General features: G+C 40.1%; 3 protein-coding genes and 1 non-coding gene across 5 annotated transcripts; 3 read left to right on the top strand and 1 right to left on the bottom strand.

Moving 5' to 3' along the window:
* The first annotated feature begins 318 nt into the window (after positions 1 to 318).
* Positions 319 to 8,151, top strand: LOC109858354 (protein yippee-like 1). Its single transcript, XM_020435503.1, has 5 exons — positions 319 to 562; positions 5,597 to 5,962; positions 6,096 to 6,139; positions 6,232 to 6,340; positions 6,419 to 8,151. Exons 2-5 carry the CDS (start codon positions 5,861 to 5,863, stop codon positions 6,506 to 6,508), a joined length of 345 nt encoding a protein of 114 aa, XP_020291092.1. The 5' UTR covers positions 319 to 562; positions 5,597 to 5,860; the 3' UTR covers positions 6,509 to 8,151.
* Positions 8,152 to 8,257: 106 nt separating this feature from the next.
* LOC109858353 lies at positions 8,258 to 12,236 on the top strand. Of its 2 annotated transcripts, none has more exons than XM_020435501.1 (5): positions 8,258 to 9,112; positions 9,858 to 10,204; positions 10,287 to 10,558; positions 10,699 to 10,930; positions 11,048 to 12,236. In XM_020435501.1, exons 1-5 carry the CDS (start codon positions 9,063 to 9,065, stop codon positions 11,218 to 11,220), a joined length of 1,074 nt encoding a protein of 357 aa, XP_020291090.1. In that variant the 5' UTR covers positions 8,258 to 9,062; the 3' UTR covers positions 11,221 to 12,236. The 2 variants fall into 2 exon arrangements, with proteins under 2 accessions (XP_020291090.1, XP_020291091.1); XM_020435502.1 differs by lacking the exon at positions 8,258 to 9,112 and adding an exon at positions 9,155 to 9,625.
* A 337-nt stretch (positions 12,237 to 12,573) lies between these two features.
* Trnac-gca lies at positions 12,574 to 12,645 on the bottom strand. Its single transcript has one exon. It is a non-coding gene; the product is annotated as a tRNA-Cys (tRNA).
* Positions 12,646 to 15,346: 2,701 nt separating this feature from the next.
* LOC109858345 (inversin-A) lies at positions 15,347 to 22,697 on the top strand. Its single transcript, XM_020435488.1, has 12 exons — positions 15,347 to 15,568; positions 16,051 to 16,408; positions 17,134 to 17,410; positions 17,527 to 17,669; positions 17,932 to 18,335; positions 18,974 to 19,616; positions 19,791 to 20,758; positions 20,921 to 21,250; positions 21,331 to 21,407; positions 21,544 to 21,698; positions 21,969 to 22,039; positions 22,133 to 22,697. The coding sequence occupies exons 1-12, from the start codon at positions 15,347 to 15,349 to the stop codon at positions 22,295 to 22,297; spliced, it is 3,813 nt and encodes a 1,270-aa protein (XP_020291077.1). The 3' UTR covers positions 22,298 to 22,697.
* The last annotated feature ends 294 nt before the right edge of the window (positions 22,698 to 22,991 follow it).

The raw sequence follows: 22,991 nt of genomic DNA, 5'->3' as shown, positions 1-22,991 counted from the left end.
AATCAACGAAAAAAAAAGGTAATATATATTTAATATATATTGCACACAGTTATATTTATGCATGCAAAAGTTACTTTCATTACTTTCGTGTAGAGATAAGTGCGCAAATTATAGATATATGTGTGTGTATGTGCGCGTGTGTGTTTTGTCGCACACATACGAGCTTCGTGTACACACGTATGTGCATAGCAACCTGCGACGGCAACTGAACTCCGACGAAATTCAAGTCGATACACTCGCGCGCCCTGCCGGTGGTGTCCGTAAGCAAGACGCGCCGTTCGGCGCGTGCGCACGGGTCATCGTATGCGATTCCGCCTGCGGACGAACCGAAATAAATCGAACGACGCCGAGTCGATCAGCAGTACGGTGAACGTGCGAGCGTTCTGTGTTTAGTAATGATCAAAACGAATTGTCGTTGTCGTTGTTGTTGTTTGTGGCATCGCGCAGAGACGAAGCAACCGTGATTCGCGATCTATACACTTCTGGCAATCAAGTCGCGAGACAAAAGAACACCAAGAAACCGCGTCGTCGCTCGTCGCAGCGGTCACGGATGCATATGGAGGTACGTGAAAAAAAAAAAAACAAAAAAACAAGCCACTTTTACGAGCATCCTCCGTTTTTATTCCCGTGTACGCAATTCTTGTTGCGTTTCTAGATCGGTCGCCTGTCGTTTCTCGCGATCGTGACACCAGAAATGTTTTGACGTGAGCAATAAACGCGTCGCGCAGCGACGCAACGCAAATACGACGCTACTTCACGGCGCAATCGGAAAGCGACACTCGGTAGGACATCGGGCTAATCGGAGCGTGTAGAACGGAAAACGGCTCCGCATCGCGAAATAAATTATTCTTGCTGTTAATTGACCAGCTCTCGGCTCGATTCCCGTGAGACATCCGTATTCTCGTGATATCGCCGAATCGCTGTAAAGCGTGTAGTCGAGGAGAGAGAGAGAGAGCGAGAGAACCATATTACGTATACTCCATACTTGTGCCATACGTTCTCGTCCGTCTCGCTAACTACGCATTAATTTTTTTTTGTAAAACTCGCGTGAAAATTCAACGAGAGAGATCTTTCTCGCAACGGGCGAGATAATATAATGCTGCGCACAAACCGCACGCAACGAGATGCCCGTTTGATGTCGCGGGCACGCTGCGTTAAAGCAACGGGTTTGTGTACGTTCTCAGCTGATGGGGCCTGTCAGCTGCCTCATTCGTTGTGGCCCGCCCCGCGCCTCGTCTCACCTCATCTCGTCTCATCTCGTCTCATCCTCATCTCACCTCACCTCGCCTCGCCTTACCTCACCTCACCTCGCGTCTCGTCTCTCGTTTCCATCTTGTTTTGTCTGTCGCTCACCTCGTCCTACACGAGTGTGTCATGATTGGCAATCATAGATCCTTTCTTCCGTTGTTAATGGATTACTTTGGTTTTATTTCATCGCGCGCGCGCGCGCGCACACACACACACACACACACACACACACACATACACACACTAAGATTTGATATCTCGCGATATCGCACTCGCTTTCCTCCACCTCACGTGAGGAACAAACATCATTTCTCAAGATACGACGCGTTTATTTTGAAAACTTAATATCCGTGTATTTTCTTTTCGCGTTTTGATATTCTCGCTGTACTTCACGTGATTATTTATTATTCGTTATGTGCCACATTCGCGTGCGTATGTGTGATTCGCGCGCGCGCGCTCTCTCTCTCTCTCTCTCTCTCTCTCGAACGCAATTCTATTTATTCCTCCAATCCCGTATTATAGATACGATGCGCGTACGATAATAAAGACACAAGAGACATGTTAAAAAGCAATGTCACCGGAGATAATGCGCATCGGAGCTCGCGTGTTTTGTACACAATCACAGCTGATTCAACTGTCGCGTGTCGTAAAAAAAACCTTGTCAGTTCGCGTTTCTCGACCGAGAACGGCGACCATTGTGCCGCGAACGTCTTTTTTTTTTATTTTTTTTTTAATTTTTTATGATTCTCAAAACGGGATTTGTCACAAGCGTGTTTCATTGACAGAAAAAACTTGTTAACAATAGCCGAGAGAAATATCGCGCAATTATTGCACAACGGTTTTGCGTCCCGCTGAACACGGGACGCTCCGTTATCGTCAAGCAACGTTCCTGAATGCCTTGTTCAGAAAAAGAACAAACGCTGTTGCACAAGATCCGCGCGCGCTATTTCTGCGTCGCAACTATTTTTATTCAAAACGCTTCACGCGATCATTCCGCTTTTAATCGCTATCACGCTCGTAATTCGCAATCGTTCGATACTTGTGTACATTGGAATCACGATCCGAGATCTCTCTGTGTGTGTTCTCGAGTCAGGAAACCAAAACTAAGAGTAAAAAAAAACATTTGAAGAAGAGATTTATGAGAGATTGGAGACTTGCGCAATTAGAAACAATTGGTTCGAGAAAAAATCGGATTTTTTAACTCGTCACGCTCTTTTCTTTCTTGCGTTAACAATATTGGGACGAGTGCGAAAGTTGTTTCTTTTCTGAATTTTGCGACAGAAAACTGGAGTAATTTTATCAAAAACGATTTATCCGCTTCTAGACCGAGTACAGTGGGAAAAGATGGTGAGAAAGTTTGATTACTCGGTAGAAATAAATCGTCTTCGACTAATTACTCGATTCGTTTTTTCCATCGCGAAGTCCGTCAGAACTTTTGAGAACGCCTATAATTTAACGGCGCAATTAGTTTTTTCGTAATAATGTTTTTAGAAAAATATTCTCCTCTCCTCACACTTGTGTGTGTGTGTGTGTGTGTGTGTGTGTGCGCGCTCCTCTTTCCGTGAAAGGTTGAGTATAAGCGTACGTAGTTTCCAACCAACCTCGCGCGGAACAAAAGGAATCAGAGCGAGTTATACGTATAGCACGTATGCATTTGTACGGAGTAGGGTATATATCCTTCGCGAGCGCGAAGCGCGCATCGGATACGACCATTTGTGCACGCGGCTGTGTGCAAAACCCGCCCGCAACCGATCGAATGTGGCGTCGCGTGAACCTGTTGGACAACGGTTTTGTGTACATTTACAGCTGACTGGACTATCAGCTGACTGCGCGACGGAATCGCCGCGTAGCGACAAGCCATGCGCGCTCTCCCGCTCTCTCTATCTTCTTCTCATCTCCCTGTTGCGCATTTCTTTCTTCCCCGTCTTCGCGTCGTCTTTCTCTCTCGTCGAATCTCCCTCACACGATCGCGCTCACTTTCTCCTTCCTCGATTTGTTTGTTTTTCTCGATATTATTTTTGTAAAAAAAAAAAATCAGATTTTTTCTTTGTTTGTGCACACTACGTCTTGCGTACAGATACTCTCGTCCCAGACCTTTGTTATCGCGCGTCTCGCGAACGCGCGTTATCTCGCGGCATCGGTGCGGAAATCAACGAAATCGACAAAACGATCGATTAATATTTGACACTCGCATCTTTCGTCGTTGCCTCGCAGATATATTTCTCGACTTCCTTCCGAAGTCGACAATTAATCGCGCGATTGTCATCCGTGTCGCTTTGTATAATATCCACTCCGCCATCTTCCCTGCCTTTTCCCTGCGCCATAATCAGTTGCGACAACGTTGTGACGAGGGCAATGGCTCCCGCCCATTCGATCCTCGTTTGTGTACATATATATTTATATATATACATATACATATATATATACATATATATATATACTATAACAGGGTGAAGGGTTACGACTCGCGTAAATTCACTTGCATAGAAGGCAGCGTATAAATAACCAGAGGGGGGCCTTTGCCCCTTACAGCGGCCCTCAACCCGGTCGTCAACCCCGTCAATCTCTCGATTTACTTGCAAAGTTTAAATATTTTTACTCGCGTGCACGCGGGACAAATTTTCCTAGAACAAAGAAAACAATTATATACGAATCGACAGAACGTGTGATCGATTTGTTACGTCGTACACGTGTATCGATTCCATCTTAGTCGATGACATACACGATGAGATACTACTCTCGAGAACGAACTCTCTTTTTCTGGTTAATTATGTGATGCGGCAAAGTCTCCTCTCTCTTTTAGCAGCAAGTTGTTGAACCGGTCGTCACCGGCGCGTCGTCATTCGCACGCGAGTATAATAAGAAGAACGACACACACGTTCGCAAGTAGCAATGACCTTGACTGGTGTATTGACTCGAGAGTCCCATCTCTCTTTGTTCTCTCTCTCCGGTTATCCGTTAGAAACTTGTTTCCGCGCGCGCGCTCTTTCTCTCTCTCTCTCTTTCTCTCTCTCTCTCTCTCTCTCTCTCATTCTATTCTCTTTGCGCTCATCCGGTGTATGTACGAGAATAAACTCGAATTCTTAATTCGAATACGCGCTCACAAAACTCGAATTCTCAAATTTTCTATAGTGGAACTCGTTCGGATCACGTTTGTATGTTCGTTAAAAAAAAAAGAAAAATAAAAACTAAAAACACGGTCGCTTTACTGCATTCGCGAAGCGATCGATTCGAACGATCGGTTCGCGAACGACCGAATTAAAAATTCAACGCGTTCGATCTTGGAGAACGAAACTTCGTTATTCGCGTACAAAGAAGAAACCTCGGGCTATCAAGACGGGGTATCGTGTCTCGCCGTGGGAGATTCATTAGTTCCGATTAGCGCGGAGATTTCGCGCGATTAGCATTTATAAAGCGTCTGGAACATCCGTTCCGAGGGAAGGACAAACTGAACTCGTCGCGTCGGTGTCTACGTACGGAAAAAGGCCTCATCTTTTTAACGATTCATATAACAACGGCCTTGTCTCTTTGTTTGAACGCGCGCCAGTGCACGTGGCGGTACGGAGTCAGTCGATATGAGGTATGTCGATGCAATTGCCTTTTGAAAGCTACTACGGTATTTAAACGCGCACACACCACAGCTGTCAGTGTGCATTTATCTATTGTTAGTCGGGTTTGTTTTTTTTTTTTCAATAGAAAAAAAAGACCAGAGAGGAGAGAGAGAGAGAGAGAGAGAGAGAGAGAGAGAGAGAGAGAGGAAGAACTAGGAAATAACGCTAATACGTAGTGATGACTACAAAATTAAGAAAAACAGAGTTACGGGAAACGTAGTTGCGTTTGTATTGTTTTTTTTTTGTTTTAATTCGTCGTGCGCATTTAATTTATTGTACATCGATGAAAAAACTGTAAACTGTATAAATAAATAACGTTTGCTGTTTCACCAAATAGTATTCATCGCGTACGTCTCCTACAGATGTGTAGGATCGATAGCTCGTCGCTGTATAGAACGCTTGTATCATGAAAATTGCATCATTTTGTTTTAGCAGCACTTTTGGTAGAATCAGTGCTTCCACACTGTCGCGCGATATAAAGTCAACACGGTTTCTTCGCGTAAATTAGATTGATATTCGAAAAAAAAACGAATTATTTGTAATTACGCGAATTTCTCCATTTATTCACAGATAGCTTATTAAAATCCGATAATTTAAATTTGCAAAAAAGTCGCTTTTTACCGACTTTTCGCAGACGTTTCGATGAAGTGGATTCAATGCTGCGAAGCGAGAATCGACCGGGAAAATAAAAATGAAAATCGCGTGTTTCACACATTGATATATTCGCTTTGTTACAGGTGTCCCCGAACCGGCGCTGTCTGAACCAGCTCAACAGCTGATCGGAGCACGAAGCGGCGGTGAACGGGGCTACTATCGCACCACCACCCCGCGTTTCGGAGGAAAAATTCAGTCTCGTGTCCGCCAGGTGAAAAGAGAAGAAAAGACACGACTTCCCTCTTCCGACTGAGAAAGAGAACTGCTGCGCGGGTTGACAAAAGAGAGTAGGAGAAAATAGGCAAGCAAGGGCGAAGTGTGTCTCTCCCTCGTTTGGACGCGTCATCATGGTGAAAACTTTTCAAGCTTACCTACCTTCCTGTCACCGCACTTACTCGTGCATTCACTGCCGTGCTCATCTCGCCAATCACGACGAACTTATCTCCAAGGTGAGTGACGTTGCAATCCGATCCGGGTAACAGCGGTTTCATTCTTCTTTCGATCACATGTCACACTTGCTTCGTCGTTGCGTGAAGGTAGTGTAATAATATTAAAAGTATCTATCCGTTTTTTGCATTCTAGTCCTTCCAGGGCAGTCAAGGTCGTGCCTATCTCTTCAACTCAGTGTAAGTACAACTAGAAGATGGGAATAAAATAAAACAGCGCATCTTTTCAAACGTTAATCATCCTCGAAATGATAATTGTGTGTATTGTTTAGGGTGAATGTAGGTTGCGGTCCCGCGGAAGAGCGAGTTCTCTTAACTGGACTGCACGCCGTCGCTGATATTTATTGCGAATGTTGCAAAACTACCTTAGGCTGGAAATATGTTAGTTATCCCCTTGAATGAAATTCTCCGTAGATGAAAAAAAGCTTTGTGATGCTAATAATCTGATGATATTTTTAGGAACATGCGTTCGAGTCGAGTCAGAAATACAAAGAGGGAAAGTTCATAATCGAACTTGCCCATATGATTAAGGAAAATGGATGGGAATGAAGAGCAGCGGGGAATAGATCAATTCCCCGTGCCTCTCATCGGATTTTTTCTGATATAACGCCTACAACGTTGTTCTAATTGCAATGTGCGGCTCCTCTCTATTCGAACCACCAACGAAAGTCTGTGATTTCATTTGTGATTTATAATCTTAGTAATCTTCGTTTCGGACAATTTAACAACATCGGTTTGCTTCTGATCAAATCGAGCAAGCGAAGGTATTAATGGCGATTCGTATTCGCCAGTGGACACATCACCGAGTATTGTAAAAAAATTATTTTTCAAAGGAAGAAAAAGAAGTAGAAGTAGGACAATGATGTCGAGTAATGGTGGAACATGATGACGAAGGTGCCATGGTGAAAATAATGATGAAACAAGATCGCTCGGTACGAGCAGTGGGGTGCCCCTCCTTCCTAATTTTGATTCATTATCTTTGTAGACATTGCATGAAGTCGTATTGTCAACATTGAATGTTAAAAATTAAATGCGCGGGGGCACCCCGACAATCAGTTTTAATCTGTTTTACGCACCGGAACAGCGCAAGTGCCACAGACATTGCCGGACTGATTGCCTGCCTGTCGCGTCTGTCATTGGAATTTCACTGCCGATATTCCTAATATAAATTAAGGATACTACGTCGTATTTAGACGGCGCGGTATAGTAGTCCTAGTGTTTAGCATACATCTTAGAATACTAAAGCCTATATTACATTATTATATAGGACTTCGTGGATATAGAAAATAGGGATAAATAAAAGTGATGGGGGCAAGAAGAGCAGAGAACAGAAAGAAAACGAGAAAACAAGAGTGAGTGAATGGAAGAGAAAAAAGAGACAGAGAGGATAAAACATATAAATGAAGTCCAGTTATGTGTCACGTGTATATGTTTGGTTTTATGTTCATGCCTGCCAAACTGTCTGTTTATCTGCCAGTTATCACCGTTATACTGTAGTCATCATATTGTAATATGTTTATATTTTTATCTCTCGGCTGAGTAGGGTGTGGTGTGATTGAACTTTTCGTTTTGAAATTTTTGGGATTGCGCCTTCCTTTATGTGCACGCAATATAAATATTTGAAATATAGAAGAGGGTTGACTTGTTTTCCTTCGATATCGATCTCGTTTGCGAACATTTTGTAGAATTCAATTATTGTATTTACGGATTGTTAGTGATGTTGATTGTGGACTCTGTTTGCGTAAAAGGTAGTTTTGTTTGTGAATTGATCTTGATTTGTCATGATGAATTATTAAAAGTTGAATTACGATTGTAATGACGAGATTCTGATTTGCCGATGTTCCGATATCCGGATAATCGATTTGACGAATTACCTAAATGTAAAAACGCACTGTCTGCGATTCGAATTATATTCGATTATCATACGAATTATATACATGTATGTTAAAGTTTTTTAATTATCCGGATATTTTTAGTTTTTAATCAAAATATTTGTAATTGAGATGCCGCTTCTTTTATACCACGTTATATATTTTTATGCAAAAATGCAGCCTTTACGTAACGGATTTCCCTCAGAATGTTATTACATGCTATATTTCCTTGACGAGCTCTTCCGTTGTGCTATCTTCTTGTTGACATTTATTTACGTTACGATGGTGTTTGTGCAAATTTAAAAAAAAAAAAAAAAAAAAGAAAAATGTAAATATATATCATTCTGGATTAACAAATTTCATAAGTTAGAATGACGTTTATGTGGCGTGTACTCTTCTAAAAGAAAAAAGAAACAAAAAAGTCATATAAGAATATAAAATTTAATCAGATATATTCGTACAAATATAAATCACATTTTTATAAATGATAGTTAAATAAAACCGATGTAAATCACTATTTTTTAAATTGACGTTAATATTAAGTGATTGATAATCGAGAGAGATCGGTATTTTAATTAGAAAAAAAATTTTGATTTTTTACGTGCACATGTTGTTTCATTAACAGGAAGATAGCGTGTCCTTATGTTTATTGCGTTGAGCAATAATCTGTTATACTGTATAAAATACTTCGTACGACGTCACAATGATCTTGTGCACTGTTTTCCACCTACATATTACATGTAGATAAAACGTGCGTGTTTAGCTTTCAAGCGTGTATATTTGAAAGTGCAGTATATTTGCGTGTATGTGTAGAAAATTTGTCTGCTCGCTTATCTGCTTGACAGATTGACCGACCGGCCAACTGACTTGACTGACTGATCGATCGAATAAATAAATTGAATGAACGAATGAATGAGTAATGAATGACCCGAACGAATGAATGAGTCGGCCTAATATTCACGCTATCACTCAGAGAATACTTTTTATATTAATGTGCCGATATCCTTATCCGCACTCATCTTTTCAAAACCTTGTTCGAGTGTACCTAACAACACTAATTCCGTAGTCCAGTCCCCACAACTTCCACCATCACAAAAGTTTGCTTTGTAAAACGTGTTCTTAATAAAAGAAGAGAAAGGAAAAAAAATACAACAAGTTATTTTAATACATTTTGGATATACATTCTTTAAGTGATTGTTGTTAAGTCTCAAGGGTTTTGAGTAAACTAAAAAATGAAAGAAAACATAAACAGTTGTAATAGAAACCTGAACAAGATTAAAAGGTAAGTCGGCACAATGTTTTAATTTGTTTCTCGAATAAAAGATAATGTTATTAGTAGAATAAAAGAAAATTAAGGTAATAATATTATTAGCAAGAGAAATATTCGTCAAACTAAAGTTACAACAAAAGCAAGGATAAAAAATTCACATTTTAGAGCTTACTGTAAAGTTTGTTTTTTTATAAGAGGCGCTTATTACCCGATGGCGCATGCGCTTTGCGGTTTAGATGAGCTTTAGAAGCTTCTCGAGAGGGAGTTGTCATCACAGGTTGTTGCTCCTGTTCTATACTGGTTCTCTCATACAGATAACAATGGATTCCTACATAGACATTTGATCGTTTTCTGTTAACGTTAGGTTCTTATAATTATAGCTTTTTGTTCAATTTTTTTGTTTAAGTGTGGACACAAATTTTTATTCCCCGTTATTAGGCGTATTTGTTAAAACACAAGTTTATATAGTTAAGTTTTACTCTGCCTATTATCTGTAATGAAAAACACAAAAGTTAAAAATTCAAGGTAATTGAAAACTAAAATTGTTTGATTGGCGAACATAAGGGGATTTATGTACACAGTTAACTACTTGTATGTGTTAATTTTGAGATTTTTCGTAAAAATAATAGTATGATAAATCTCAATAAATAAGTTATCGAGATAAATAAAACACTGTTTTGCATGCTGTTTGCAACTTCCTTCACTTAATCATCAAATTCAAAGGATCGTTATGTTTTATTAATATGAATTCTTGCAGAACATGTTCGGGACGTTTTAGCGATCAAGGTGGGTTGTTTGATGTTGTTGTACGGCCAATGTTGCAACAAGGACACGAAGGAGAATTATGCTCTTGGTTGAAAGAAATGAGCTTAATTCGCACGGCCTCTAATTGTCCTCATGTAAATTGTACGGGGCGCAGTTTGATATGGAGCCCTGCAAGAATCGTAGACAAGTACATTTGGTCTTGTCCCGAGTGTGCGAGAAAGCAATCTATAAGAGAAAATTCTATTTTTTTTGGAATAAAATGTGATCTGAAAATGTGCCTTCAACTGATATTAGGATGGTGTCAAAAGATTCCCTATGAAGTTGCTGCTTCTTATTTAGGTTTTTATTTATATAAATATTTTTATATGACAGATTATATATAGTATTATTTGAAATTAAATATATCTATATATTATTATAGATATAAAGAAACATGTTGTTAGAAAGACATACGAACGGTGTGACGAAGTTTCCGCAATCTATGTAAAAAATCATCCAGAGGATTGGGTATTAGGCGGTGAAGGTGCAATACTAATTGTGGACGAATTTCCTGGTGGTCATATGACAGAGTATCATCTGGATGTAAACTCTACCAAAAAGCGCAATAACAACTCTCACACTATAATATGTATTGCAGAAGCAAATGCCATACCACCTCGTATATGGTTACACTTGATTGAAGCTGTGCCAGAAGTAATATTTCAATAAAATAATTAGTAATCACTCTTTTACTTATTCTAACATACAAATCTAATCTAATTTAATCTTTTGGCTGTATTATCTGAATTATATACTTTTATATTACATTCTTTTATATTATTATTTTTATATAGCCACAAAAAGCTGACAAATTGCAATTAGGAGTCAGTAAACATAACATGATAGAAGAAGCTCTGCAGCAAATTTCCTCTAAGGCACTATCAGGAAGTTGTATAGTAGCAAATGATCGTGCTTCTTGCTGCAGTTACAAATCTTTACAAAGTCTAAAGCAATATAAAGTTATCAGTGTTGATCAATTACAGAAATTTGATCCGCCTGGTGAAAGTAAACTTCTTTATAACCTTGGTAATTTATTTATTTCTCGATATAATAATACATGTATAGTTGTGTATCTTTGTCTTTTTGCATGTAGACTATTTGTAAAAGATTTTGCGCAATTATGTTTTGCCTTTCTATTTTTAGAAACAATTTGGCAAAATGCTGTTGAAGTCTGCGAGGAGGTTCAGGAAGCTACACATGCTTCAGGTCAACATATTATTGCTAGGCATTTATGGAGACAAAAATTTGGCACATCTCCGTCCACAGCGTTTCAGGACATGCTGAATCACATTGTAGAATATTATCGATTTTCTTAAAAACCGGTATACAGAGAAATAACTTTGAAATGTCTTTTGCCTTACAATTTCTCTTATATATGATGCAATAATTTTCAAAATAATGCTCAATTTTCATGAGCATATATACGCAAGATATTTACTGAGAAACTAAATTTATATATGATATATAAAAAATTTATAAAAATTATATATACACATATATCATATATTACAAATTCCACAAATTGCCTTATTAGAATATTCATAAATTAGAATATTCATTTAATTGTATACAAAACTTATTTTTATATATATATAGAACAGGTAGTAAGTGTAAATGGCTATATGTACTGTCTTCCAAATATTATTAAGTTATATATAAAGTTAAGAACTGTTGATAAAAATAAGGATGTAATGGAAAGATAGAATCGATATCTCTACAAGACTGAAGTATTGGTACCACCAGTACACATATTAATGCTATCAATACATTTTACAAATAATTTTTCGAGCCCAATAATTTTTAAAGCAATATTAGACTATGACATTGAAAGGCACTGTATTCTTATAGTATGTGACCTTTGATTTGAAAAGATATTACATGTTATAATTCTAGTTAAAAACTTTCTTTTTTTATATATTGTAGTTTTCTTATTATCTTGCGTTTAATGTTCTCAAGTATTTAAAAGGAAATACGCACATATATAAAATTGACTAATTCTTCATGTTTACATTGTTTTTATATAGTATATATATATATATATATTTCTTTATATAACGTTACATATAACTTTCCTTTAACTTTTTGTTGGATATATAAACTTTTTGTAAGTATATAAAAAAAAAATCTTCACACAATTGTGGACGACTTACAAAAAAATTGATACAATTTTTAACTTACATCACACAACTATGTTACATATATATAAAATATATACGATCTAATGTGTCTATTAACACGTTAAGCGCGCAGCCGATTTTGCAGTGCTTTCCGTTCAGGCGGCGATCACTCGACGAGAATAGTTTTTTTGGTTTAATAAACTTCATTAAAATTACAACATTTTTATTTATTTGAACCTTCATACTGTTGGTTCCACGGACCAATACTGCTCAAACAAAAAGTTCACTGTCAGTCCTCAGGAACTGACATCGCGCTTAACGTGTTAAATATATAAAATATATAAAGCAGAAATAAATAAAAGAATTAAAGTGAAAAAAATGCATTGTATATTATATATCTTCAATTAAATGTGTGTAAAAATCAATTCGATTTATTTACTAATAAAAAAAACCGTAAAATAATTTTTAAAACGTATGAATGTGTATTTATTGTTCAAAAAGTTACGTATGTGAAGGATATACGTGTATAAAATATAAAAAAAAATAAACTTGAGGGGGCACCCGGGTTTGAACCGGGGACCTCTCGATCTGCAGTCGAATGCTCTACCACTGAGCTATACCCCCAATTGATACGTACTCTCAAACATACAGTCTTCAGTAGTACAGACACTTTTACAACATCGTGCTAAATGAGATTAAAAACAAAAATTTACACAGTTCAAAAACAAATTTTTTTACTAAACAAAATTATTATAATTGATTTTACATCTCATCTGCTTAGAAAGTAAAGTTAAATGAGATTTTTTAATTTTTTACATGTTCGGGCATTTTTATTTTTTATTTTAAGTAAAATGTCTGAACTCTTGTGAGTGTTGTTTAAAGTTTTAATAAACAGTACTTGTGTTAGCGCGTCACTTTTTTTTATAATAATAATAATAATAGATTTGTTTTGTGATAGATACGTTACTGAGAGAAACGCGGTGGTATCTAAGCAACTCTTACATTAACTTGCTTGTACTCGTGGTGTAATGCAGAGCGTTCAGTACTCTTTCCACCCTCTAAAGGTACGTTTCACTGTCGCCATAACAAGTGGACCTCGTGGTCGAGGTAACATTTGACGATTAAGCTTTGACTTTCGAAATTTCGCGCGCCATTCGAAATAATGAACAATCCGATTCGATAGCAGAATTATATATCACGAGGTGAGTAAAGTTATAATAAGTATATGCATTAAATTGAATTACATCGGACAACGATTGATTTAATTTTTGTATATTTTGTTTGATAGACGTATATATCAGGTTTTAAGCGATTTGTACTTTTTACTGTCAAACAATGTTATCATAAAAAAATATTTAAAAATTACCAAAGTGCGCGCGTCTGTAATAAATATAAAATTTTATAAAAATTTTATAGCAAGATATAGAGACAAAATAGTTTTACTAAGAAAAGAAAATAAAAATTAAAAATAAAGATAGAAACAATCAATAGAACACGTTTCTAGTTTTGATCAAAGTCACATTTTGTACCGTCTAGACTTTCGTGCGTGTAATATCTTAAAATTTAGAGAAATCGATCTTTTAAATTCTTTCCACGTGACGCGAGAGCTTCTCATTGGAATAGTAAAATAACTTTGGCGTTATGATTTACATGTATTGAGAAAATAAAAACACTAAATAACAAAGCAGGAATTTATAAAAAAATTATATTAGATACACTTCTTAAACGTGTGTGTGTGTGTGTGTTAATTATTAATTCTAAGTACCATGTATTATTTGTTAATGTAAAAAACTGCAAAATAAGAAGCCGATTCTAGTATAATTTGTTATTGATGAGACACGTGTTTCGATCTAATAACAATTCGGATTTCCCGGAACAATAAACACGTAACAGAAACATGTTGCACGTAACGCGAAAGCGGAGATGATATTCTTAAATATTAACGAGTACAACAACGAAGGTCTTGACGAATTATTAACGTGGCAATAACGATCGATGTGCGGCATCGTGAATCAACGAAATAACGATTTTCAGTCATCGTCACACATACACGTTACGATGTGAGCTCGTTGCAAGTGTAAACTTACGAGAGAGATGTAACGTTTCGCACACTCTTCGACCGGATCTGGAAGAAACTTTTCCGCCTTTAAAAAACTGTCAATGGAAGTTTGTAATATTCACATGATCATCGACTAAAAATATAAAAAGCATAAAATATATTACAATGAGAGAAAAAATATTTTAGTTAATTTAAAAGAGAGAAATATTAAAAACTTCAACACCCATTTTTCAGTTCGCGAAGTTATTTAATTTTGAAAATTTTTTAGCGCTTTACCGTTTTTTTTTTTTTTTTTTATAGAAACTGTTTATACGATTTTAAAGAAATTTATTGACTTAACTTTTATCTCAAAAAGCGTCTAATTACTGGACACTTGTTTCAGTGTCAAAGAAAAGAGTTTTCTTCTTTGAAAACTCACGTAACGAATAGTTTTTCCTTTTCCACACTTTTTCTTTATTGTTTCACACGGAACTAGATGTTAGAAAAAAAAGTTCTTTTTTGTTTTATTTTTGCATCAAGGCGAAGAGAATATCCACGCTATGCACAGATACGGGGATCGCACAGCCTTGTGTGCGACTATGTAAGTTAATTAGTTATCTGACGGGCCGAGCAATCTAAAGGCGAAGATTAGAATTCGACACGTGGGCGACCTTGCCGTGGTATCAGCCATTATGGTTCTTTATAGGTAGGCCGCATGTTGTGACCGCTGGTTTCTATGGCACCGAGTGACCTGGTCAGTTCCACCACGTGGTCAGCACCTTGATTTGATTTAGATCTGAAAATTTGGGTCGTTCCTTTTCAACGGATAATGGCATCAAGATACACACAGAGAGACCGGGCGAATCCCCGGGGTTGTGAGATTTCACGGCACCGTCTCTCACGTGCAGACATATAAATCGATACTTTAAGTTTTACGACAGCTCCATTTATTTTTGCATTTGGTGTTTCGCTGAATGCTTGAAATAGTGTCGGAGTATGTTGCTCGTTTAGTTTCGATATCTCTCGTGCGTGTAACACGACCGCGTGCGTTGTCAGTATTTGTACGTACGATACAGATAGTCAGGAATCGAATCGCGACCGATCGCAAAATCGAAACGTTTAGATTAGAATTTCTTTTTGAGAAGCTCCGCTCTACGCGACTTACGAGCGGAAGAACCCCCGGCGTGTCCTCTTCCCGGCGCGATGAGTTCGATCCGTCGAGAGGCCGGAAGATGCTTCCACGCGACGGGTCGGAGTAGTCGACCGGAGTAGGTGCCGGAGACGGGCATGGACACTAAGACTCCGCCGATCCCGCTGAAGCCGTCGGAGAAGCCGCAGCTGAAGAAAGCGGAGCGTGTGGTCGACGTGTCCTTGCCCCCGCTGACACCGCATCATCCGACTCATCGTTCCAAAACCAAATCGCACGGCACGTCGTGGTCGCAGGAGCCACCTTGCGCTCTACAGCATCAGGATCACCGCAAGAAGAGGCCCTACAGGTACGAAAGTCTCGTTCGTGAGGAGACGCATCAATTTTGACAAGCAAAAAATAGAAAAAAAAACATGGAGGGAATCAGAGTTATTTCTACGCGTACTTTGGTACTGCGCACGTAATACACGAAAAGTTCGTGTAAAAAGTTCGAGACGGAAGATGAAACATTGAAAACTAAATAAATAAAATCGATGCTCACCTTGCTCATACAGCGCTCGATAATATTGATTTCGTTCCAAATTACTTAAATTTGCGTCTCTATTTTTGTCTACAAGTCAATCTGTTCGATGAAGATTTACGCGATATCCAAACAGAGAGGGGAGTGCCTATATACATCTGCCTACACACACTCACAGCCGGGAGAAAATTGAGTGTATAAAAAAGAAATAAATTTTTTCCCTTTATTTTCTCGAGAAATTTCGACTCACTCTCGTGAAACTGCTCAATTTATTTCATATCTGAATATATGATTGAGGGGAGGTGGAAGGAAGAGATCGTCGAGATTTCGGTTTCGTTACATTTCAGAGTGCTGCACATCGGCGCTACGCCCTTGATGCACGCCTGCCAGCAGGGCGACAGAGCGAGAGTGTTGAGATTGCTGAAGGAACAGGAGCAAACGATCACCTATAGAGATCGCACGTTGAGAAACGCTCTCCATTATTGCATGGACGCGGGAACCGGCGGTGCCGTTGCCGCCGCGGCACCGGAACTGGTAAACGCTCCCGATGCCGAGGGACACACGCCGCTTCATCTGGCTGTCATCGCCGGAGATACCCAACTGGTCGCGGTGTTGTTGGCGAACGGTGCCGACGTTAACGCTAAGGATCTCGAAGGACACAGCGTTCTTCACTGGGCCACCGGTATTTTTTTCTTCAATTTATATTTTCGATCTACTATTTTCTTTTTTCAAGCAAGAGAGTTTCAGAATCGCTTCTTCTGGTATAAAGTTCTTCTGGTATTGCACATCAGTGGTAGTGAAACACGCATCAGAGTCATTGCACTGTTTATTTCATATATACGTGCGGCACATACATATGTGCGCACGTAGTTATAAACTTTTGATTGTACGAGCACAGCGGGGGCTCAAGGACTTTTGTGATCAGTCGCTGTAATAATCGCGTGCTCTCTCGCGTGATTGCCCGGCAGACCGGAATGACGTCACTTTTAGACTGACCTACTAACCTTACTTGACCACCACTACCCTTCGTATATCTCCGAAGATCGGAAAGCCGATACGCGCCCTGCATTTCGCTCGTCACTTCAACCTCTATAAAGAAGTCTTATAACTCTTCTAGGCTGGTATACGCGCGCGCGCGATTTGACCTTCCCGCAGAAGAACGAACACCGTTTCTAAATCGCGTTTGTTGCAAACACACGCGCGAAAGACACGAAAGTTACGAAAGAACGCGCTAATTACTTGGCGTATCGAAATGACTCGCGAAGCGAATCTGTTTCAAGTTTTTACGCTGGGTAACTTTTTACTGAAAAACTATATCGACTAAATTTCTTTTGCCGCAAAGCTTTTAAAGTATAATCTAAAAAAAAAAAAAAAAAGATAAAGTCGACGAAAAAAATTCATTTTCAGTCTGCGGCGAAACGGAATGCGTTCGATTGGTTCTGGCGGCTGGCGCGCGACCCTCCACCCCCGATTTACGCGGCGGATCTCCGCTTCATTATGCCGCTCAATGTTGCGGGGCGGCCGCCACGGCTGAACTCGCCGTTCCGAAAAAAGTCGGTCTGACAATTTTGCAAACGCTTCTCGAATACGGCGCGGACGTAAACGCGAAAGACGAGGACGGACGACAACCGATCTTGTGGGCGGCGAGCGCGGGTAGCGTGGAGGCCGTGTTGGCTCTGGCGAGGTAGGTGTGATACACGCGCGATAATTTATAAAGTAATTAATAAACACGTCCGGGACATATTTACATATATGTTCGAACGTTTTTCGCACTGACGTTAAAATCCGCTCCCGATTTAGAGCCGGAGGTTCGGCGGCCGCGGGCACTTCGGACAAAGACGGATTGACGGCGCTTCATTGCGCGGCTTCGAGGGGACACGCGCGATGCGTGGAAGCGTTGGTCAATCTTTGCGGATCTCATCCCGATCACGTGGATGACAACGGTTGCTCCGCGTTGCACTACGCCGCGACTTTGGGTCACGCCGACGCCACCGCTCTCATTCTCAAGCTCGGTGCGGACCCCAATCGTCAGGATCGAAAGGGTAGAACGTAAGATTACCGAAGTGTTACAGGCAGTTAATAACAAGTGTCTAATACACGCGCGCGATCGGCGGTGTTCAATTCTGTTAGCGAAACATATACACGTAGTTAGTCGAAGAAGATCTCAACGTTTTTTCAGACCAGCTCTCTGCGCCGCGGCTAAAGGTCAGTTGGAGACGCTGAAGATTCTGAGTCAGCACGGCGCTTCGCTTCACGCCCGAACCGTGCGGGGCACGGGGATAGGACACGAGGCAGTTGCGTCCGGTAGAATCGAACTGATAAGATGGCTGGCGAAGCGAAGACCGAGCACGTTGGACGTCGCCACGCACGACGGCAAAACGCCTCTCCACGTCGCGGCCCTGCACGGTTACCTGGACGCGTGCAAGGTCCTCTTGGATCACGGCGCGAAGATCAATGCCGTTCTTCGAACTAGCAAGGGCACCTCGATGACCCCGTTGGACGCGGCTCTTTACAAGGGACACAGGGACTGCGCGAAGCTGATTCAGATGCACGGCGGTACCACGGCGCAGCAACTGAAAGCGCACAAAACCACACCGAGCAAAGGTCGGGTTCTAGGCGTGTGCTCGATGTTGTGTTTGTTGCTTTTCGCAAAGTAAAATAAGATTTACTTTTAGTATTCACAGCAAAATTTCGAGTGAAACGTACCGACAGTAGTACCGCGAGCGACAGTAGCCCTTGCAGACGAGGACACCCCGAGCTGTACTACGAGGAGCGGTGGATAGAAAGAAGGACGCGGCGGAAGAGCAATGCGAGGAAATTAGCGTGTCAAGACAGTCGCAGTTTTAGCGAGGAGGAAGTACGATTGTCGAAGACGAAGAGAAATAACGAGAGGAGAGCTCGGAGCGAATCCGCACGGTAAACAAATTTAACGCGGAATTAATGTAATTTATTCTCACGCTAATTGATCAACATTTTAATGAAAATTGTTAGATTTGACGAGAATGGTGGCCACAATCAGAGAAGGAAACGAAGAAGATCCACGAAATACAAGCACGAATATTCGGATTCATCGGCCGAATCGGACAGTTGCGACTATTTTCACGACGGCGATGAAGGTAAAGCAACCGCGCGTCGACATCACGCGAAGACGCGGCAAGAGAGGGACAAGAACAGGAGAACGGAAGTCAGAGACAATTCCCGAAAGGAGGAGGACGACGAGCGAAGCGTCAGCGACGACAGTTTGGAGGTGATCGTAGTGAAAAAATCGTTGGAGAAAAAATGCGAAAAGGTGGTATCCGGGAGAAGATCGAAGACTCCCAGAGAGTGTACGAAGGAGACGAAGGTAACTAAACTGCACACGCGCAGTTCTACGAAAACATCCAAATCCGGCAAGTCGAAGGCGCCCGACGACGATACGAGCGCGGCGGATCGGGAGGACAGGTCGCCGAGCAAGGAGGAAGATGAACCTTCGAAAACGCTCGCCGAAGAAGCCAGAGATGACGAAGAGAGAGTGAGATCTCGCTATCAGAGAGACGTGACAGATAGTACAAGTCAGGAAACTGTGGAACGAGTGGTCGTTACGGCGATGGTTCACAAAAATCAAGCACCCGATACTCCGAAGTCAACATTGGAAGCAGCGAGGGAGACGAAATTGGACGGCGACTTGAAGGAGAAGGACGGAACTTCCAGAGATGCTTCTGACGAAAACGAAATATTGTCGCGCAAAACAGATGTGGCAGACGTTGTTGAAGAAAGACCGCCGCAGACAGCGCAAGAAAGTTCGAAAAGCGGTGACGAAATTCGGGATGAGGATGAGAAACCCGAGACAACGATATCCTCCGGCACGGAAGACGCGCGAAAAGCAGAGACAACAGATGACAAACTACAAGGTAAGAATCTGAAGATAACAAAGTATAAAAATTCACTATTAAATAAAATAAACTAATATTTCTATCAAATATAACGATAAATATTGTTTGCAAAGTCACTGCAAAACCGGAAAAAGGATTTGATAAAGTAAATCTGCATTTGCCACACACTGGCTACAGCAATCTTTTTTTTAGGTAGGTTAGAGACATTGGAGAACGTAACATCGAGCGATAAAATACCTTCGCGTGAAACGCACGAAGCAGCTGAAGATGAGAAACACGATAAGTCTGAAGATCTGGTCGATAATAAAGAGAGTGCTTCTGATCGAAAATCTGCGGAAGAAAAGGATTTTACGACCGAGAACGGGAAACTGCTCGCTTCTCAAGAATCTGAATTAGAAATTGCAGAAACTGACGCGAGGAAAAAAAGTTTGTCGGACGACGAACAGTCGAAAACGGTGTTTTTGAGACAAGATGATGTACATAAAAATGTTCCAGAAAGTAATGTCGAAGATGCGCGAGTATCCTCTGAGGAGAAGAGCGAGACAGAACAGGTGTCCGTGAAAACGGTCGTTGAACGAAGTCCCGAATCAGCGGATGAGGCAAAAGAAAACGGAGATATCGAACTCTCCGGAAAGACTCAAGAGGAAAAAAAACAGAAAGCGGAAACATCAAAATCGATTACCGAACGACCAATTGACGATAAAGATTTGGACGAGTCGGTCGCGAACGCGGAGGGAACTTTTAGTCCGGAAAGAACGGACTCGCCCCACAAAAAATCAGACTACAGTTCTTCGAGTTCTCCGAAACCCTCGAGATCGATGAAAACAAGACACTCGAGACCGTCCACGGGAAGAAATGCGAGACGGAGATCCTCGTCGAAAGTGTCGACGATGAAACATTTGTTGTTCGAACGATCTGATGAACATTTGCCGCATCAGAGAGCGATAGTCGCGGTGATAGACAGCCCGGAATGGGACGAGGACGAAGCGGTCGAGAAGGAAATCAGGGAAGCACTCGGGGAGGACGTGGAGCAGGACACGGAGCACGAAGAGGACAATGAGATCGGCGTTATGCGAGTTTTGCCTAGTACGAGCGAGGAAGAAACTCCTAGCACAGTCTTGGGCGTATCTAGAACTTCCAGAACCGATTTTTTACCTCAGGTTGTTGTTTGAGAAAACATTTTTTTACACAATAAAACTTTTTTTCTTTTTCTCTCTCTTTCTATTTTATTGCACTACGTTGTCGATTGATAAAATTAAGTCAGTTCTAATCCGCCCAATTTAATATGCAAATTGGGGGAATGGGGATGTTGTTAACGTTAGGTGCAACCGACAACCGGCCACCGCTTAGTGACGATCAATCCCGAAGAAAATCGTCGATTATGGAGAAAACAGCGTCGCGACAGCGGCGGCAGAGATAGTGGAATAGAACCGAGTCCCCGTGTGTCGCGAATCCCAAAGAGACGGAATATCAGATGTTGTCCGAACACGGCGAAGCAACAGGCCCTCAACATGGAGACCATCACTCGAGATGTTCAAATCAGCCTGCGTCGCTATCACCTCGAGAGAAAAATCTTCTTTCAGCTGATGGAGCTGAAGAGATTGCAGATTCGTCACGGAAGAGCGAACGAACATGTTTTGGTAAAACGACAGGTACATCGGACAAAGCAAATAATAAAATATTGATGATATTGACATGACGTTAGAATAATTGAAAAAATCAATTTTGGCAGGTGGAAGCCTTTCACAGATCGGGCATGTCCGGACCAACTCTCGGCGTTGCGAAATACGATCGGCCGTTAACGTTCAGGTTATTATCGAATTAAATATTTTGTTTTTTATAGGACGTTCACTCTAACAAAGAAATCACACGTATATTAATAATTTTATTATAGTTTTTTTTTTAAATTTTATTAATTTTATTAATGTTACGTCACTATCATTAGGCAATTCGAAGCGTTCCTGTACGAACAATTGAGAAAACTGCAGGGAAGGCCGACTACGCCAGATTTTTGCACCGAAGCCAAGCAATGCACGCAAAAAACTCATCGGTGTCATCACGCCACCAGCGCGTACACCTCTATCCCGGTGTACACCTATCGTACGTTAATTTCAGTCACGCACTACATTTATTATTATAATTTAATATTGTATTAAAAGTTAAACGTTATTTTTGAATATAAACGAAAAAAGTAATATCTGCGAGAAAAAAAAGACTAAAACCTACAATCTATATGTAATCTCGTTTCGATGGAAATATGAAGCTGAAATCACTAATTGCTTAATTTGTAACATACTTTGCGATCTATATGTACGTCGAGCCCCCGAAAGGGGTCAGTTTCTGTAGCGTGAATGTAGATTATAATTGCAGTAGGTGGAGGCGGCCCAGATCGAACGGATCATCTTCCGAAAATAGAGAGTCGCGGCAAAGGACAGATGACGGTATATCAAATAAAAATCGATCAAAACTTTACGAATAACAAATTTTAATAAGAACATTCGATGAAAAAACAAATGTTGAAATTTTTTTCTCAGGTGGAGGTGACCCACGGAGAGGAAAAGCAGGTGATCGCTCTTCCGACTGAAAAGTTGGATCGCACAAAAAGATACTTCGTTACGTTTACCGTGCGAGGTGAAACCCAAGACGCCGAAAAGTCCAAATCGTCCTGTAATGTAAGAAGAAACGCACAGAGCGTATAAATGTCTCTCGCGATAATTTCTCGTGATGTCAACATAAATCTTTTTTATCACAAAATAACATGTTAAACAAATGATTGTAAATGTTCGTGTGTAGAAAGAATGTCTTCAGATAACAACAACGCAACAACTTTATTCGTTTTTTATTCTGTATAAAGTGTGTAGAAAAACAATAATCGGCGTATTGCTTAAAATAATTAATTCGGACAACGGTTTTCTACTTTATACAATATTGTTCTATTGTAAAAAAAAAAAAGTTAAATTTATACACCTTTATTCTCGAATCTCCAGAATTCTTCCTATACATAATATAACTTTGCTTCTCGCACAAAAAAAATATTCTAAATATACGAAACTGCCAGAACTAAAAAAAAACGTTTCTTAAAATCTATCAAAAATCCAATTTTTTGCCAATATCGTGTGCATCTTAAATTAATTTGTATGATATATATAGTGTTTTATATAGTATGTAAAATATATTATCCCAAAATAAACACACACAAAGTGAAATTACTGAAAACGTGTATGATGTTTCTTAAAACACAATTCGAACAGGTGCAAATAAAAACAAAAATCTTACACTATGAATCTTATTTTACATAATTTTTTATATTAATATTCAGAAAAGCGATAACCTCACCAGAATATTTACACGGAGTCACAAATTATTGATTTTTTTCAGATAAATTCGAAATAT

Source organism: Pseudomyrmex gracilis, unplaced genomic scaffold, assembly GCF_002006095.1.
Source record: "Pseudomyrmex gracilis isolate BER0280 unplaced genomic scaffold, ASM200609v1 scaffold_198, whole genome shotgun sequence".
Lineage (NCBI taxonomy): Eukaryota > Metazoa > Arthropoda > Insecta > Hymenoptera > Formicidae > Pseudomyrmex > Pseudomyrmex gracilis.
The sequence above is the reverse complement of the archived record's forward strand: the minus strand, read 5'-3'. Positions and strand labels throughout refer to the sequence as shown.

Bases quoted from the DNA above. Each gene is read 5' to 3' on its own strand.
- LOC109858353 (XM_020435501.1), top strand. From the start codon at position 9,063: ATGAAAGAAAACATAAACAGTTGTAATAGAAACCTGAACAAGATTAAA. The intron at 9,113-9,857 runs GTAAGTCGGCAC...GAATTCTTGCAG, and splicing joins AACCTGAACAAGATTAAAAG to AACATGTTCGGGACGTTTTA. The intron at 10,931-11,047 runs GTAATTTATTTA...TTCTATTTTTAG, and splicing joins TAAACTTCTTTATAACCTTG to AAACAATTTGGCAAAATGCT.
- LOC109858345 (XM_020435488.1), top strand. From the start codon at position 15,347: ATGGACACTAAGACTCCGCCGATCCCGCTGAAGCCGTCGGAGAAGCCG. The intron at 21,699-21,968 runs GTACGTTAATTT...TTATAATTGCAG, and splicing joins TATCCCGGTGTACACCTATC to TAGGTGGAGGCGGCCCAGAT. The intron at 22,040-22,132 runs GTATATCAAATA...TTTTTTTCTCAG, and splicing joins GCGGCAAAGGACAGATGACG to GTGGAGGTGACCCACGGAGA.
- LOC109858354 (XM_020435503.1), top strand. From the start codon at position 5,861: ATGGTGAAAACTTTTCAAGCTTACCTACCTTCCTGTCACCGCACTTAC. The intron at 6,140-6,231 runs GTAAGTACAACT...TGTATTGTTTAG, and splicing joins GCCTATCTCTTCAACTCAGT to GGTGAATGTAGGTTGCGGTC. The intron at 6,341-6,418 runs GTTAGTTATCCC...TGATATTTTTAG, and splicing joins CTACCTTAGGCTGGAAATAT to GAACATGCGTTCGAGTCGAG.